Source organism: Ambystoma mexicanum, chromosome 9, assembly GCF_040938575.1.
Source record: "Ambystoma mexicanum isolate Mex_15411 chromosome 9, UKY_AmexF1_1, whole genome shotgun sequence".
Lineage (NCBI taxonomy): Eukaryota > Metazoa > Chordata > Amphibia > Caudata > Ambystomatidae > Ambystoma > Ambystoma mexicanum.
In genome coordinates this window covers 821,404,986-821,424,780 of record NC_090931.1, presented here as the reverse complement: position 1 = coordinate 821,424,780, position 19,795 = coordinate 821,404,986, and the positions used below count along the sequence as shown (strand labels likewise).

The following is a 19,795-nucleotide window of genomic DNA, read 5'->3' as shown; positions in this document are numbered from 1 at the left end:
TAGGTTGCCCTTATTCAAGGTAAAAGTACATTGGAAAAAGTGGTCACTGCATTCACTGGGGTGGCATGAGATATGGAGGGTGTGCTTACATTGCACACAAACATACATAACAAAGACACTAGGCTAGAATATGTTTAGATGTGAAGGATAGTATATCGTCAAGATAATCCATTCTTTTTTGGAATCTCTGTTCATATGGCTGCAAATCGCAGGATCCCACAAAGTGTTTAGGAAAAACTGAGAAACACATAAATGAAGTGTCATGTGCAGAAATGGGAGTGTATTTGAACAGAAGACAGTATGAGGTGATTCAGCAGTTTAAATGGTAGGAATATTTTTTTTTAATTTGGCAGAGACTGGTTAAACATAAAAGAAAACCTTTTTACCAAATTTGGTAGGAATATACAGTTTCAAACAGTGGTGTTGAAAGGTTTTCTATAAATACAATTTGGTAGTGGGTTAAAAGTAGATAAAAGCGTGATAACCCAATAGAAATTTGGGTATCTTATTTATGTTCTGCGCAAAGTGTGCTAAGAAGTCTGAAGGCCTGCGTCATCCCAAACTGCTTTTAAACCAGTTCTCAAGGTTGTGAAATGTCTCATGATCATTCGGCACTTGGGAAATTACCTTGATTTGCTAATTTGCATAAGGAGTCATGTGTTGCAGAATTGCCATTTTCAAATTTGTAATACTGCTTGTTGAACCCATAGGCCCTTTAAGTGAGGTGGTGCTCTATGGGATGGATGGGGATGTAGATCTTACTCCTACACCAATAATAAGTCCGACTCAGGAAGTTGGCAAAACTTAACTGTTTTTAATTGCAATTGTCTAAAACAGGGAGTACAATGGGCGTCAACGGACGGCCCACAGCATAAGTCTCAACGCATTTCATAAAAAACATTACTTTTACAGCAAGAAGTCGTCAGATGTAATGTCATACTACGTGGCAAAATAAGAAAACCTACTTGAAACTGTGATAGGCTTAAGGGGAACATCTAGGCATACTTTCTATGGGGGATAGGATTGTGGTTGGCTATCTAAGGTCAGGTGGACATCTATGCCCACCCCTAGTGTAAGTCACCTTCGCTGTCATGAAATACACAAAGTTTCATTGGCTTTCAAACTATAGGGTTCTTTGCTACATTGTCCTCTACAATTGGTTGGCACGCTTGTACCCTTCTGGAATATTCCACTCACTAGCAGCACGCAAGCTGGTACCCCAGGTGCTGGAGGGTTGGACTTGACCATTCCTCCCCACCCAATTACCCCATCATCCATCATCACTCCTACTGTCTGCCATTCAATTAGTCTTTGAAGTCAGCCTTGCAAAGTATCACTGCGCCTGAGAATAGAAGGGAGTGTGAGCATGGTCTTATCTTCAGGTCTCGGTGTAGCTCACCCAAAGTCCATTTTCATCTTGACCATGTGATAGGAGACCGTGTTTTGAGCTCCTTCTTCGTATTTAACACTCTGAAATGAATAGAACCTGGCACTTCTAGTGTTTTTCCATTACACCTCAACAGGAGCTTGTCTTGCTTCTAATGTTCATTGTTTCTTCTCGAATAGATAACCAGTTTCTTGGCTGCCCCAGCCCTTGACACCAGGACAGACAACCTTTCTCGAATCTTCCCTCATCGTCAGCTGTTTTCTTCAACTGTGCCATACTTGCAGCCCTTCTGTTCATGGGGTCCTAGTTTGTTAAAATGCACTGTGGAACATCCAGATTCTATACACACATATATATATATGTATTGGCGGCACCACCTGCAGTCTATTCACTATGTATAACCGGCCTTATGATTACTTAGTCTACTTGCGTTTCAGCATATGTGCATTTATGAAATGGCTTGCATTTTATTTAGTGCTCTCCGCACGTGATATCTTCATTTTGTGCATGACATGTTACTCAATTCTTCACTTCGCCATCAGATTCTATTAGGTCTCTATACTCTCTTCATTTACATTTCTTCTGGCTGCGTCATTTCTATTTCATGTGACGTCACCAGTCTTCTCTTTCACTCATCTTCACACTTCTTCTGGAATCTCCTTTAAAAGACTGTAATTTCTCCATGGGTACATCATATAGGGCTTTCTCAATGGATACCTTGTTTCGAGGACTGTTCGCGGTATAGGGACCATTATTGGCATTGTGCATGTCGCATTTTCCAGTTTGAACATATAGGCAATATGGAGGCGGGACTTCCGGTAGAGGCACTTCGCTCCTCCTCTACACTGTCTTTCAAGAAGTGGGAAATGCAAGTCATCCTAAGCAGGAAGTGTTTTTTTCCAATGGGGAGTCAATAATAGTTTGACCCCTTAGTAGAGGACCAATGAAACTGTATTAAAAAAGTAAGGTCCAGATTTGCATATAGATATTATGGTATCCTGTATTTGGATACAAGGTGTGTTAAAAATGAGCAGGCTGAAGTTCCAGCATTTTTGACCGACCAGCTCTGGCTGATGTGATGGCTTGCAGCTGACTGAGAATAAACCTTGCTGTGTGTGCAGAACCCTTGTCTGATGAGCTTTCTTTTTTAAGTATGACTGGCTGGGGCCTCTGGCACATTTCCCTGTCTCTCTCTCTGTGCCAAAGGTGAATGGCACCCTGAGCAAGCGATCTGTGTCTGCGATTGTTGTAGGGGAGGCTGTGACAGCATCCCCTCCCTGTGTCCTCTCAATATCCATTATGCTAGTTGCTGCCTACCTACCTGGGTGATGGTTGCCCAGTCTCTCTGTCCTGTATCTGTCACTATCTCCCACTACCCTGTGCCTTACTACTTGGTGATGGCTTGATGTTCTTGTCAATGAAGTCATCTACCCTAGAAGAACCGCCTCCTCTCCTCCTTGGCTACCATCTTTTATTATTACACACATAGGGAAGCAGTGGCCAAGCAAGGATCAGCTCCCTAGCGTTGGTTATTCCAAGCTTAATAGATCAGTATAAATGTGAACTGGTGTGATATGGTCACATATTGTGATGAGTATAGTTTTTATTAATTAGCTGGGCATGTAGAATTAGTGATGGATGGTAACAGGATATCAGTGTCTGGAAGGGTGGTCATTACATCTCGGAAAAGTACCTCTTACCACATGTTATAAGGATAGTTCAACTAATATTGCAAGTGACTGAGCAGTTGCACAACCAAGAAGTGGACCAAGGCTGAAAGCTCCTCATCTTTAATGATTCTAAGCCCAATTCCTCATTATTAATGTGAACTTGTGTGTTAGGGTCAGATAATATGTTTACTAAACTCCCTCCCGGGGGGATAGCTCAGCGGCAACCTGCTCGCCTTGGAAACAAGACGAAACGAAGCAACACAGGTTCGATCCCTGGGTCCGTGCTTAGAAACCTCCGGGTATTTAACGCGTGCAACTAAGAGACATATTCCGGTAACAGCACCTCGATGCACTCAGGCTGTGTGAGCGCTTTAAAAATGTAAAATAAAAAAAATTAAAAACTATCGTTTTTACTTTTCTGAGTATGTAGGATGCTGGTCAGAAATAATGTTGTGCAGGAACTTAGTGATGGGTTGTAGCAGGAAATGTGTCTATCAGGAAGGGTGGGCATTAAATTTGAGATATAGTACCCCCTACCGTAGGTAGATTAAGGAGGCCAGAGATCAAGTTTCTTTATCAGTAATTTAATGAATGGAAGTCAGTTATTTCCTGCTTCTAAACAATAGATTGAAGTATTTGAAGGATGGGTATCCAAAGCAACTGGGTGAGTTAGGGCAACACCACTTATGCAGTGATGGTGAAGCAAATTATTACCCCCGTTTACAAGGTTTTGATTTGAACGGCTCTTGTCTATTACAACAGGACATAAAAAACACTTGCCCCCTGAGCTTAAAACTGGAGTCCGTCTTTGAGACGGTCACGTGTGAAGCTGATTCAGAAGCATTTGCTCCAGGGCATCTTAAAGATGCTCAAGGAGTCCCCAGATTTGCAGGTATGAGGCCGCGGGTGCAAATCTGAGATGCTGGCAGGCCTTTCCTCATGTCTTCCTGTTCAATACTTTGTGAATTAGGCTCAGGACTGCCTTCCTTTCAACCTTCACTTGGCAGGTCTGACTGGACCAGCGATTTCTGGGCGTGTGGTGGGCGTTCCTGGGGGAGAAGGTGGGGCTTCCTCTGAAAGCTTTTGTGTTGTTATATTGTGTCAGGGCAAATGTATCACGTGCCATCTAATTTGCGCCCTGACTGTGCATTGCCTGTTTGCCTTTCAAGCATCAATTGTGATGTCATTGGTATAAAAAGGAAACCTTGCTCCTGTGTGACTTCGTGAGAAGTAATCTGACATTTTGTTGTGTTACCCCTGTGTGTTGTGAGCCGGGAAGAGCTTGCTGGTGGGGGTCGTGCGGCATCAGTATGGAATGATACATGTATAGCAATAAACATAGATGTGCGTAGCGCTGACATAGAAATCTCAAACCACTCTGAACGATGTATATATCGTCCTCGTACCCCAAGGGCTTCCATAAGAGTAATGGGGGTAACCGTAGCAACGTGTGCTGTTTTAAATCATTCTTGCTAGTGATTTACCACCTAAGTTCGAAATTAAACCACCTGAGATATGTACTGCATGTAGGGGGTACATATGGGTTATCTACCCTATTCGGTAGCTTGTATGTATCCCCTGAAGTAAGTATCATATGCAATCCCAATTCATAATTAGGTGGTATTTTTTTTAAAAAACAACTTTTTAAAACAATACACTTTTACCATTAACACTGTATTCGTGAGAGCCTAAATAGGAGCCTTTTCATCCATCTCCGGAGGTGAGGGTGGCGGGGGGGAGCAAGGGAGGGGATTGGGTCGGACCCTTCATTTGCAGCTCCAGACAACCATTCACTCGTAGTTGCCTCTCTCCTCGCTACTCTCCCACAGAACGTAATCTGGGCCCGAGTGGTGCCTTCAGCCCTCACATTGGGTAATTTGTTCGTTTATGCGCGGCCCTCTCTCGCGCCGGCTGCGCCGCCTGACGGTGTAAGGGTCGCGATAATGATACAGCTGCTGCGTGATAGCACATTTGCGCGCAGGTGAGCGATGGCGCTCCGTAATTGACTTCAAAGCTGCGCTTTCTCTATTTAATGGGATTCAGATGCGCAGTGCTGCTTCTAAGTATGTAACGACCAACCAGCGTCAATTTCCACGGTCCCAAGGATTGGAAAAAGAGCCGGGTTACGCCTCGCACTGTGACTCCGCAAATCATGTTCCCCCGCTCTGCTCCAAGAGCAGAAATCATGTTCTCTGGGTCACCTTGTGCTGCCTGTTTTCAATGCAGAGAGGTGTTGATTACCTGTGGCTATTACCCAGCACAGCTCATCGGTACTCATTTTACCAACATCTGCGCAAAAAGCATTAGAGGGACCCGCTAAGAGGCGACCGGTTCCAGAAGCGATGCGGGAATAGTTGCAGGTCACTGTTGCAAATGTTTGGTGGACCCTGATTATTTGTGATTCATTTTTCAGTTGCAAACCAGCCCCCATTCTGCCCGTAACCCCATGCCTGCTCCACTCACATCCCCTCCACCCCCAGTACACTAATAATGGTTAATGTCTCCATCCAACATAGACCTTACCATGGATGTAGTGAAGACACTATCACAGATCGTTTTCCTATGGGATTGCACCATCATAAAAATACTTCTGTGAATCAGGCCCTTAGCCAGGCAACCTTTTTGGGGTGCATACTTCATGCATCTCATTTGGCAGTTACTAGAAGTGGCTCCAATTTAGGGGAGACATTATGGAGAGATGTTTTGCCCTGACCACCGACCTACGTCTGAAATGCATTGGGTGGCAATATCGGATGAGAGGTGTCTGTTCTCTCTGACACAGGGAAAATGTTGAATTAAAGATGGATCCGGCCACATGTTGATATAATGAGTTTATAATATACCTCTCGATTCCCAACAAAATCCAACTTTGTGTAAATGAGCTTTACCAGCCAGGTTGTGAGCCCGCAGCTCTCTGAAGTGGTGTTTCAGGGTGTCTTCTGCCTGTGGCCTTTCCCACCCACTTCCTGCCCCACCGCTCCCAAAACACATCCTACTGGGATCTCATTGTGCTTCCGTTATCAAGCAATAACATCAAACTGTGTGCTCAAAGTGCCTGCCAGTTGGATCTTCTGGGAGTGAATGGCTTAATTGGAGCTGTAGCTAGGTCTGCCTTCAGCCACTTGATTTATGATGCGTGTGCATGTCCATCGCTGAACCCCTGTTGCAAAGCCAACAGCTCGGCTTGCGTATAGATATTACATAGGCAGTTCCCAGGGACTACTGTTATAAGCCCAGGAACTCACATGATTTGGCAGCTGCTACCACCAATGACCAGTGGTCGAAGTGTACACAAAGAAGTAGTGGAACTCTGTTTCCTGCTGGCCTGCCCCCACTCCCCACAAACCCCATTGCCACGCCCTCTGCCACGTGCAATCCAAACCCCCAAGCAATCACACCTACTGTTTACGGGAATGTTCAGTGCTGTGCACTGAAGTGCAAGTTTCAACTTCTTCCCACTCTTTAATTTAAAACAAAGTCATACTGGAAATGTTTTTTTAAAATAAAAGTATAGGAACAGTAAAACAAATGTTTTAAAAAGTAGAGGAATACCACTCCGAACCGCTGCCGCCCACTTCGACCACTGCTAATGACTAGTTAGTACCATGAGGGCAGTGCCTGGCAAATGCCTCTTCCATGCCTACACACAAAAGCCAAAACTACTAACATTTCCACTCATTGTTTGATTGTATTCTCATGTAACAACCTGGGTTTATAGAAGCTCTGGTTAAAGTGCTGGTGTGCGTGGGCACACTTTTGCAATCATGTTAGTAAGGGCTTGTTGCTACCCAGAATCCAGATTTGAATCAATGGTTTAGACGTCAGCCAGTGGTCGATGTCAGAAGGTTAAGGTGGGATTTAAATCATCGCCCTGTCCTTTGGAATGTTTGCTGTTAAGGATTTCAATCAGGCACACACCCGGGTCTCGCCTAAAATGTAGTGCGCAAAGAAATACTTATTTATTATGTCTATAGGTTCAATATTCTGAATGATATACCACTCATATCACACCTGTCTCAAAATACCCCCAGGTCACACTGGACCAGGAATCAGGCCAATTGGTAAAAGTAAATATTTATTTATTTATTTAATATTCAAATCGCACATACATTTTAATATATATATATATGGAGCAGCAATCACCAAGTGGTGACAACAAAATTCCGAAAATAAGTAAAGCAATTGAATTCACTTATAGTAATGCAGAATAGAAAAAACAACAAAAAGAACAGTTTTGGTTTGTGAACAGATGGCATTTAGGTTAATATTTCCCTGTGCAAAGTTCTTTAAGGCACAACTGAGCAATCCTACACAGATGTCAGTAAGCAGCAGGTATTCAGGAATGAAAGACAATGTCTAGAGTTTGAATGCAATCTTCCCTCCCCAAACAAGAGAGAAACCTGTTTTTGGCACTTTGACACTTTTAAAATGACAGGTGAAAATTGCTTTGTGAAACAAGGAAAAGGGTGCAAAAATGCTTCAATTGAAAAAAATTCTTATGAGAGCAACACTAAACAGGTCCTTGCAACCATAAGTTACAAGATGAACAACAGCACACACTTTAGATCGGAATGGAAGGGAAGAAACACTTTGAATGAGAAAAAGACATGTGGCAAACTTTTGAAAATTGTAGATTCGTGGCAGAATACACTGTTACAAGATGCGGTTTATGGTTGTGGATGTAGCTACAGATGTTAGGTTTAAGTGAGAGTTGAAATTACGTTTCTATCTATAAAATAGAAGAAGTTATGGAAGTTTTAGTGAGAGGCGTTTTTGAAAAATATAACAGAGAAATGCAGAAATTTGGTTTTAAAAATGACAGATTGGGTTACTTAAACTATATTAATGACTATGAAAAAGAGAATGCCACCCGTGAATCTACACAGTTAACTCTTCACATATGATACTCTAGTTTCTGTTCTGTATGGGAATTACTTTATTTAACCCAAATCACTAATGGGTTATGGTTTAATGAAACAAATGAGAGAAAAAATCAGCGCAAGAATGGTTCTGACAATATTAGGGTTCTGAAGTTAAAGATGGGATAGGTTAAGATTGGGATAGGACAAGGCAATATACTATGGGTTACAATTCTTCCTGTTGATACTTACAGTCCATTGTAATTAAGATTGGACTGCCAGGGTTCTGGTAGTCGGATCGGGTCTACCGGCAGCAGGGTACTTCTGGAGGGATCGGTCAGCTGGCCGGTTCTGGTCAATTGGACTGCACCTCAGACTGGATTTGGATTGGCCCTTCTGGTCACTGGACACGATAGATTAGTGTGATGGCGAGTTTCAGCAGGCAAGCGTGATGGTAGCAAGCCAAACTGGATCACAATTAATTTCCCTTAAGTTTGGGATGGTTGGATTTGGGACTAGCTAAAAAGAGTTCAGCAATGCTGAGGCCTGGATTTTTCAAAGAAGTATGGAATCAGCTGCAAGATGAAGAGTTCTGGATAGGATGAAGAAGTTAGGAACGAAGTGCTGCACGGAAATCCGGATGTGTTGAGGAAGCAGTGTGTGTCTATGTGTGGTGAAGTTACTATATTTATCCTACCAAGTGACATCACAAAGTTTATGGTAGAGGCAGAATTTCAAAACACACCCCCACGGCTGTGAGTGGCCAAATGCCCTTGCCTTGTTCTGGTTGGCAGTCAGAAAGAGCTGCCATATTTTATGATGCAATTTAGGAACTCCCACATTGATTTGAACCACAATTTAACATTTGCACAAATGTACATTTCTAAAATTATGTCCCCTAATAAAATCGGACACATACATTACATATTTGAAGGGTTATTTTTACATTCAATTCCCATCTCTGTGTGAGCTGTCTTTGTCATTCTGTTGAATTGTATCAATTTTAATCATAACAATTTGGCCTCACAGTTTCTAATTCAATACATATCTGTCCGATGACCCCTAGAACATGGGTATAATATATCATATTTGTAACATTAATAGTTTTGCCACAATTAGGGTTTTGGTGTAACTTTGGTTCCTTATTTAGTAAGAACTCCTACCAAATCTTCAAATGTCTAGCATGAGTTCAGATTTATAAGTATGTATTTTTCACTCGTCTACTTATTTTGGCTGCCAGGTTAAATGTCATAAATTTCTGAGGCAAAATAAGTAATTTCCATTCAAAATCCATGCCAGGTTTTTTTTCTTACTTCCCAAGGGAGCAAATGGCCAGTCCTTTGAAGTTCACTGAGAAACCTCCTCCACATCCTGCCCCTCCTTTGGGAGGATGGGTGTCCAAGCCTTCCTTTGTCCTTTGGTCAGCCAAAGATGCATGGCTAATGAGGTCTTTGTTCTAAATATGCGGGGAATCTCCAGCACCCATTAAGCTTTCCTGGGAGCAGCTTACTGTCAACATGAAGTGTCATCTTTCCCAGGGTGGGCACTGTCCAATCAGAATTAACCAGTTAACTCCAACTTGGTTACTTTAAGATTCACCTACAATCTTTCATTTAAAAGATATAAAGTGAACAGAGTTGATATGGGATGTTGACAATTAAAGGAGTTAAGCCCTTCACAAAAGAAGCTTCAAACAGGCGAATTTTGCACTTCTTCAGAGAAAAAAACAACACATTTAAACAAGGTTTTTACATCTAATTTTTCCTTTGCACCATACACACATTTAACTCAGCATTATCCTGTCTTTGAAGGCTGGGATTTATTTTGCATGAAATACATTACTTAGTTGCTATCAGTCAGTGAGGCCCGGTTTCCTCTGACTGTACTGGATGATCTGTGGTTTCAATAGTTCACTTGGAAAATGACCGAATTTAGCACCAAAACAGCACTTTGAAGGTTGCAATCGATTGGAGAAGCTGCATTTTAAAGGGCATTCCGGTTTTTATCCCACTTCTGTGGCCTTGCTTCATACACCAACATTGACTGTGTGTGGCAGGGTTGTACAGCCTTTGTGATTTATGAACCACGCACAGGTTTACAGATTTGTGCGCACACAGGGGTTAGCGCATCCATTTTCGGCTGATTCTTCCCCCATTGGCAAAGGGGTGCAGTGGGGTGCATTGGCATGGGTAAAAATATCCCACAATGTCAAATGTTATCTGCCCCCATTGGTCTCAATTTTGACCACTAAGCTCTACTCTATAGTGTGCCTTCCCACAACAGCGCCATTTCCAGAGCCCACCATCATCTTCTCAGGTTGGCAGTGCCTGCAAAGGTGCCAAGGCAGACTGAAGAAGCTCACAAGACACATTTTGTGGAATGCATTAGTCTGCATTTAATACAAAATGCATAAATGAAAAAGTACCTTACAGAAATGTCCAACATTGTTCGCCAATTCCCTTACTCCCTGCATACCTACTGCATCGGCAACGACTGTAGACTGCGCTCCAGCACGCCGCTGGGAAAGAAATATATCTTCTTAAATGTAGTTAAATGTGTAGGAGTACAGCATTCTACTGCATAAAATATGTCAAAAACCTCAGCCACCTCACTGATACATTAACACCCTAAACTTCTTGTGACATCTAACCTGAATAAAGGGATGGGGGAGCAAAATGTTTGCATTGCCTTGAGGGGAGGCCAATATACACGGGCATCAAGGGAACACAGTGGGCACAGGCAATGTGCCACCTTTCTTTTATGTACTCCCATTACCCGCAACCCGTCTGCTCTTTAATTCCCTTTGTATCATTTTTAAATGTCTTTATGGCCTTGCTCCTCCCTATCTTTCATCTTTAATCTACTTCTATTCCCCTTCGTGTTCTCTGCGTTCGGAAGCTCTTCTCCTTCTTGCTGTTCCTCGTCCTCCTTGTGCTTCATCACGATTTCCGTTCTTTTACCCTTATGGCCCCAAAGAACTGGACTTCTCTTCCTGTCTTTTTGCGTTCCATATCCTGTGTTCCTCTTTTCAAGACTCATCTTAAAATCTATCTTCTTACTCAGTAATCTGTTTTTTTTTATTTAAATGGACTCATTTAATTGGTTCTTTTTGTTCAGCGCTTAGGGATCAAGCGCTACAAGAATCTAATAAAAAACGAAACGACTGGAGTCCCCCTTCACTTCCGGCAGTGCCTGATTACATCATGCCATGATGTAGGCCCTGCAAGTGCCCTTCCTCAGCCCAGTACCACGCTGCCCAACTACACTCCCGCAGCCTGTGCCAGGGCTTGCTTCTGTATGGTGCTAGGCTGTGCTCTCACCTGCCTGACATGACTGATACACACCAGTGGGCAGTGTGGGAAGCGCACACTGCTGTGAAGGACATCACATCCCAGGTTTCTTTTATAATGATAAATGCCCGTACAAAGCAATATTCAATTTAAAGGGGCAGAGGGCTTGCATTCCATATTTCATATAAATATAAAGATGACTTCACATTGCATTTAGACTTCAGATAAAATCTCATCGAGAAGGAGCCGGTGAGTGCTATATTGCTAAACGTCAACCGATTATCTATGCTGCATCCAGATCCTTCACAATGAACAAGTGGTTGGCCTATAGGCCCCCCTCCCATCAGATTGGATTTTTCCTGGTTTCACTTATTGAATATATTTTCTGCTCAAGGGATGCTAATGTCTTGCTATTCACGCACCAGAGGTTAAATGGGGGTCACTCTTAGCTCCTCGTGTGGCATCCTCTTAGGAATAGCAAAGCACATTGAATGCAGCCGAGGCCGATGACCCGCCTCACTCTCATAAACGGTTTCTCCCCATGGGAGGTAAATAAGTCACTGGATGTCCATTACTGGTGGCGTACCAGTTTATCCTGGTGGGCATCTAAGCAGGCTGGCACTTTCCAGAGCAAGCCAAGTAATGCTGGCCGTGCTGGAGACTGTTTTAAGGGTATGCACAATGAGTAGTATACATCCTAAAAGATTGGAAAAACTGTGCTTTGTTGAATGGGAGGCGTGGGATAAATAATGTCATTTTTTATGTAGTGCTTCATGCCAGATTCCTGCTGCTTCTAAGCGCTGTAGAGCAGTAGTTCGGAAAGGTATTGTTTCCCTCTGTTGGCATCTTAAAAAGAGCATTGCACCTCTTACCAAGTTCTGCAGGATACCTAGTTAGATAAAAATAACAGTTAAAGAAGAAGCTAAGTTAAACAAGAACCACAGTTAAAAATGTGACTTGTTAGACTAGAATCACAGCTAAACAAAGAGCACAATAGAACAAGGAGCACAGATAAACAAGCAGCACTACTAAGCAATGAGTACAGTAAAAACAAGGACCACAGGTAAACAAGAAGCAGAGCTAAACAAAGAGCACAGTAAACAAAGAAGCACTGCTAAACAAAGAGCACAGTAAAACAGGAAGCAGAGTTAAACAAAAAGCACTGCTAAACAAAAAGCACAGTAAAACAATGAGCACTGTTAAACAAGAATGAATGATAAAGAGCACAGTAAAACAATGAGGACTGTTAAACAAGAAGCAATGATAAACAAAGAGGACAGTAAACAAAGAAGCACTGCTAAACAATGAGCACAGTAAAACAAGGAGCACAGTTAACAAGAGTAAAGGAAATGTTCAAGGTGCATAGCAAACAATTAAAAAGAAAAGTACTTTTATGAAAGTCCAAGCCTTAGATAATGATAATAATCCTATCTGGGATATACATTACAAACATGTGTTAACCACACATTTTAATAATAAGGCAACAGGTTCATCTTTAAAAACGACAAACAAATAACCACGTGTTTCACACACCAGTGCATCTTCAGAGAGATATTGGTGACAATACACAACATAAATATGATCCATTGGTAAATATACACGGTCCTTCATTTCAATTCGTGAAAGTGGTATTATTTGTCTTTCAGTGCGAAATACCTTCTTACTAGAAATACAGTCTGTTGATTCTCTATTCATGGTACTAAATGCTTTTGTCGTGCTTTTTATTTAGAACAGACAGCTGCAGTTATAAATTACGGCCTCAGATGTGTATTTTGACTCATCTTGTTATCTCTGAGTCGGTGTTCAGTTTATCCATTCGGTTGGCCTGGAGCCAGCAACTGCATTGATGCCAGCAAAGGGAATCTCCATGTAAGGAGCATGGAATTGCATCCCCTACGGTTCGCCCAAATTTGTCATCACTTCCAAACAACGTCAACCCTAAACCCTCAACAAAAGAAAGTTTAGCATGATAGGCAAATTGGCAACGCTTTCTCCACAACGAAAATGTTAGCAAACATGAACCCAAAAGGGGAGCAGGTGACTTGGACCAGGTCTGCTTCCTTTTTTTTGTTTTTTTTTTTACATGCATGGTGCACTGTGAAAGGGGGGGAGGCATAGTGAGGGCGAGAGTTGATGTGATGGGCGGGTGGCACTGTGAGTGGCAGGGCTCTGTGGCAACGGAGGAAATGAACAGATGACTTGACTGTGAAGTTCGCTAGACTCTGGATCCTTAATGTGTGTAAAGGGATTAGGTTTGGGAGCCCCAAGAGTTATGGGTTTAGAGTCTCTGCAGCCAGCAGAGGGGCAGCCTACCAACTCCATCACTTCCCCTGGGACGATGATCCTCAGTCCCACCCTCTCTCTGTTCACTCCAAACCGCCTGTTTAAATACTCACTCATAGTGTCTGTCTGGCTTTCTAGAGGGGCCTTTGCCCTCCCCACGAGCTTAGGAGCACCTTCAAGGCCCGGATTATTGAGGATGCTTCTCCCCTTTCCTTCCTCCCAGTCCCTGCTCTCTTTCTCTCCATCTTCTGGTCTTGACTTCTCTCTACCGGTTCCTTGCTTCTGTCTCTCACTCTACCTAGTGATAGCTTTCCCTCTCCGTTCCTCCTCCTGGAATGTTCCTCCTCCTACCTTTCTCCATCCTCACTCCTTCGATGTTTTGCCTCCTCCTCCTTCTACTCTCCTTCCTCTCTTCTAAGATGTGTTCACCTCCCCTTCTCCCTTCTCTCTCCTTAGAGGTTACCCCCCCTCCCCTTTCTCTCTCTGCATATATTTTTCTTCCTCCCACTCCTCTCCACCACTTTCTCTCCCTCACTCTCTCCTTTCTTCCTACTCTGCCTTTTTCGCTGCTCGCCTCCCTCCATCCTCTTCCATCTTTCCCGCAGTCTTCTAACACCCACACCCGCTCCTCATGAACCCTTCTTTTACACTATCCTAGTGTGTATAACTGGGGTCATGATCAGCAGACCTTTGGGTTGGCGTGGACTTGAGCAGACTACTATCTCCCCATGTGTGTTCACTTGTACATCAGCCTGCGTTGCAGCTCCATGTACCGGAATTGTTTGGGAGCCATCTGCCATTTTAGAATGTTGTGGTCCTTCCTCTATGGCTGCCCCACTGGGGAATGGTACTGCCTTGTAAAGCCACTGCTGAACTCTTCCATCTGTGTGATCGCTTTACTCCACGGAAAGACTGCCAGCTCCACTCTGCATATGGGCAGGGATAGGTGGCAGTCGGAGCCACGTGACAGAGTGTCCCCAGGGTTCTCCTTTTTGCTGGCATCTCATATTGCAGGCAACAAGATGAGGACTTCAGGGATTGTTATACTCAAATGAGGAAGGGATTGGGGATCGGTATACTGCCTGCCTTGCCCAAACACACAAACCAATGAAAATTTGGCCATTTTCTCACAGTACCCGACTCACTACTAAATAGTGGCAAATCATTTGGAGAACGATGGCATCGTTCATATACTAAACCATACTGCACGCGGCTCCTCGTTAGCCTGACTAAAGTGATGAATTAATTTCCTCCTAACGTCAGACTGGTGCGTGGTTAGTAACTATCAAGGGAATTCCTTTTTCTTTTTATTGAAGCTAAATGTAAGAGAAAGAATATATGGGAGCACAACTACATGTATTTCAAAGCTGTGAGCAGATTGCCTGTCATCCCATCTACATGGTCTCCTCACCTGCATAGAATTGAGGGCTGACCCCAATCTGTCACTAATAGCATGCTACTTGTCCCATCTTAGCAGTGCTAGATCTGTCCTTGGGTGGTGGATGTGTGTAGCGCCGCTCTAGTGGAGCCCTTTATAGTAACTGCCATTTGCCAAACATAGCCACAGCTGCATTTTCCTACACTCACACCTTTGTTCTGGATCCATCATCACATTAACAAACCCTGTCCCCTTTTAAACATATGCTGTGTGCTAAGGCTCTCTGTTTTTTGTTTATACTTCAGCAATATTACACACGGGGAGGGGGTCATACCCCAGGTTCATAATTACAGTTAACGAAGCCCTGGGGCATTATCAGGCCCTGTAATGCCCCCCTGCCCGTGTAATATTGCTATTAGTACACCGGCACGATGTACCAGTGTACTAATAGTTTGTAAGTTGCAAAGCCGCAACTTTCAAAAAAAGAAGAAAAAAAAGATGCCTGTCATGGACTGGGAGGACGGACTATACGTAGTCCCTTTTCCCTTTCCATGGTGGTCTTGCTGATGTCGATGCTGCACCAGGAAAACTGGGAGAAAGAAGGCAAGTGGGGAGGGGGTGAGGAGTGCCTCATTGGGTTGAAAGAGGAGTGGGGGACAGGACGCGGGGGAGCGGGAAAGCAAGGAAGTGCACTTACCTAGAAAACCCAGCAAGGAAAGATGGCGTCCACCCGCTCTAAGGAGGCTAGGAGTCGGGGCTTTACCGCCTGGTAAAGCCCCAGCTCCGAGGCTCCTCATTGGCTGGGAGACTGCCACACTCCCCTCAACGGGTACTAATGATTTTTAAACAGAAATACAGAGAGAAATCAATCAGAAAGACTGGTCCTGCCTGGTTCTCCTTGCTTCCGTCATGCCTTGAAAATCAATAACTTGTCAAACTGGCAGATTGGCTAGTGCCAAACAATTAGGTGATATCCCATTTCAAGATGTGTACATTTCTACTGGCAAGCATACCAGGCCTACAGCAAGGCAGGATGAAGTTGGATTTGATGTGCAAGAGCCCAACTCCATCTGTCCACCATATATAGGTGTGTGTCCGTCAGTCTTTAGCTAATCTTAGAGTGTGTCTCGGAATCTACCATTTAAACCTGGATGAGAGGGATGAGTCACAGGAAAAGTTTAGACTTCTAAAACAGATGCAGAAGCTCTTACATATAACCCTTTTTTTGATTGGAGGCCAGTGTAGGGTTTGCGGAACAGTTCTGATCTGCTCTGACTGCTGACTTTTCAGCAGAATTCGGACGGCAGCATTTTGAATTCTCGGGAGTCTATTCAAATGGAAAGCTCGGCGGCCCAAGTAGATGCTGTTATTAAAGTCCAGTCTTGATGAATTGAGTGCGTTCAGCACAATGACTTTGTGTGGGGAGGGAAGGCGTGGAAACATGTCCTTGATTTTCCTAATAAGGAAGGAGAATGATTTAGAGACTCCACTTGATTTTTTTAGGGTTAATTCCCTGTCAATCATTATGTCCAGGTTAGTCACCTGGGCATTGGCTGAAGTTCTCAGGCCAGAAAGAGGGGAGTCAAGTCAAAGGACCATGGTTGACCACCAAGATTTCCGTCTTGTCGGGATTGATTTGTAACATCCTAACATCTGCCCAGAATTTAATAGCAGCAAGACGGGTTCTCATGTGATGGCTCCATATTGTGTCGGTTGGTTCCAAATCCAAGTTGATCTGCGCATCATTAGCAGCGTTGTGGATTGGCATTCCAATGCTAGCTACAAGGTCCATCACAGTGCGTAAAGTGATGTTCCTTATTTCTTGAAGGCAGTCCATGTTATCACCTCTATTGCAAGACACATTCAACAATCTCTTTCAAAAAGAGCTCCACCTGTGCAAGTTTGCCCCTCCCCTCTCAGGAGTGAGACAATCTTCCTAACAATTGCAATTTCTGTGCGACATCTACAAAAATCCCTTCTGGCTTTGATGGCCCTGTCCCCACTTTTGTCTTCCATTAATGAATGAATGCCTCTTTTTTCCAAGACCTTTTCTCTGACTTTTATCAAGAAACGCCAGGTTCCTCATCACCTGAAAATGTCAACACCCATGATCTGGGAAAATGTCAAGCGAACAATGAAACCCCTTCCTAGATGAACTCATTCAAAGATGCTCAGCCTTGCACCTCTGAAATGACAATTTGGCTACCATTCTGAGTCTGGCCCAGAGACATCCACCCTGCAGGCTGGGGAGCCACCTTATGAATTTCCAAGGAGGAGGGGATGCTACCTAGATTTTAGGGCAGTGGCATGTTATGTTATGTATATGCTTATAGCATGCCGAAAGCCCGCGGAGAAGCCAGAAAAGGTCAAGTCACATCATATTCTCAGCTAACGTTTGGAGGTGGACATTGTTGGCTTGTCTCTTGTAGAGTACTTTATTGAAACAAAAATGTTTTCAATTAATTCTTGGGTTGAAAGGGCATTGAAAGGGTTCTTACACTGTTAGAGAATGATTTTCCCCGTGGGGTGCCCTGAGCACCTGTTTACCCGGCACCCCCACCTGCAAGTGACGGCAGATCCCATTTTCATGATCAGTGGGGGAGAACCATTTTGCTCATGCTCCTGGATCTCTCGGCAGCCTTCAGCATGGTTGACTATGCAGGCCCTTCTCTCCATCTTGTGCACACACTGGGGGTGTTGGTCTATGTGCTGGAGTGCTGTTGTTCTTTCTGATGGATTCTTGAAGGCCAAACACTCTTGATAACCAGTGCGCTTCCCCCGATGTCAGTATTATCATTGTTGCAGTTTGACGTCAACCTGGGTCTGCTGAGGTACCTCTTCTAGGGTGAGACATTGTCAAGGGGGTAATGGGGGAGGGGACTATTCATTGATATGGAAACATTGTAAAGCTAAGGGAGAAGTACAGGCAAAGTGCACTTATCAGGCTAGAAAACAACTAAGAAAGTAAAGGTACAGACAAGGAACAAGAACAATGTGACTGGAGACAAGGGCATATTGCAACTGTTGACAATTTGGACATCTAACTAGACAAACATCCTGTGTTGCCAGCAGGGGGGGTCGAGGGGGTCTAAGGGCCTGATTCACGGAATTTGTGCCAATAAACACCCTGTTTCACAGAGCAGTGTAAAGTGTATTTCTGCAGTGCAAAGTCACTTAGCACCAGTGCAAAGGCCCGTTGCACGGAGCTAAGAATTCCATGAATCAGGCTCCTAACCTTGCTGCTGTGGTTTCTCAGGTGTATAAGGAACCTCAATGGCCAGGTGCAGCTGCTTTTGCGGGTATTCGCGTAGCAAGCCCTGGAGGAGGAACATCATGAGTGGCTTATGCATCTGGACACTAATGCACAGATAAGGAATAATACCCAGCAGGAAGCCAAGCAAGCAGTGAGGCAGTGCAATGACAGGCCCCACCTGCCCGCCACAGACTGTGGAGTCAGGCAACTGCTTGACTCTTTTCTTTACTACTCTGCCAGCCACTCCCCACATTTGGTCACCTACCTCCTTGCAAACAGCGAGGAGGGGGCACAGTGATCCCCAGGATCGGGAGGGTGGGAGGTGGGCACATGACACCCATTGGGCCTAGTGGCGTAGGACTTCAGCTCACCTGAATCAGGGTTTGGATCCCGAGAGCCCGGGAAAAGCAGGCTGGTGTTGTGTGTACACGGATGAATGTATGGGTTTTTATAGGGGAAACCAAGTTGGCAAGGAAGAGAACGCTACCTACATAAGTGAGTTGATGAGTGACTTCATGTGGTGGGCACCCCTCTGCCAGTCACCTGGGTCTTTCTTAAGCAGTGGGGTAGACTACTTGGACCTTCAGAACACAACCATCTCGTTGTATCCAGTGTGCACCTCCGGGTAAAGAGCGATCGCGGTTACATACCTCTCAACCTTTTGTGAGCCCAGGGGTTTTGTTTTGCCAGTTGAAAGCCCTTTGACTTATATGTGCTTGTAAGGGGATTGGCATGTGAGAGAGTTGGTTATATGACTGGTGGCATCTGCCAAAAGCGTGCGAGTTGAGAGCTATGTGGTTACCACCAACTAGAAAAGCAGAGTGAAAGTCACCCTTTCGTCTTAACTATTGAGTTGCTAATTAATGGTGCATTATTGTATAATATAATGTGATAGTGATCTGCTTGTGTGACACCCTCTGCCCTTCCCTTTTTTGCAGGTGCCTCCTTCTGGTGCCTCCTGGACATTGTCCCAATCAAGAACGAGAAGGGGGAGGTGGTGCTGTTCCTGGCCTCCCACAAGGACATCTCCGACACCAAGAACAAGCAGTTCCCGGAGAGCAACAAGCCCACAGGTAAAGGGGAGCAAAGGAGGTGGGGAGTGTTTTCTATTCTAAAGAATTGCGAAGATGGTGGGCACCATCTCGAGAGGATAGCTCAGGGGCAACATGCTCGCCTTGGAAGCAAGAAGACACGGAGCAACACAAGTTGGATCCCCGGGTCTGGGCTTAGAAATCTCTGGGTATTAAGCACGTTGTAAATAACCTATCATCTCATATCATATCACCACCGTTATCTAGAAGACTCTGAAACAGTCTGTCTGCCCATATAATATCTTCAAGGAGGCCTGCAGGAAAGGTCCAAGGTACCTTGGGCAACATAAACTGTGCAAAGACTCCCTGAAAAAGATCTCTTGGAGAGCTCTGTGTGCACGTTTGATGCTGCAATCGCTAATCATATTATCAATCTTTAACATAGTCCATGTGTAAGTGATCAAACTATTACTCAAAATATGTGATCAGGTGTTTTAATTTGCGTTACATGATTGCACAGTTTGCGTCTGTTCTGCCTGTGCATTTCGGACCTGAGTCCGTCTCCAGGGCAGGCTTTCTATACTGGGTCCACATCTGAGCCACTGCCATCAAAAATCCTCCTGACCAAAAAGGCTCATTTCCAT

At 44.2% G+C, this 19,795-nt stretch overlaps 1 protein-coding gene across 2 annotated transcripts in view; it reads left to right on the top strand.

The window, feature by feature from the left end:
* The window catches only part of LOC138488656 (potassium voltage-gated channel subfamily H member 8-like), a 1,777,142-nt gene that overhangs the window by 805,330 nt on the left and 952,017 nt on the right, over positions 1-19,795 (top strand). For both annotated transcript variants that reach the window (XM_069615829.1, XM_069615828.1), the window contains exon 3: positions 19,059-19,193. In XM_069615829.1, the coding sequence (XP_069471930.1) occupies positions 19,059-19,193 (135 nt within the window). The remainder of the gene's footprint in view (positions 1-19,058; positions 19,194-19,795) is intronic.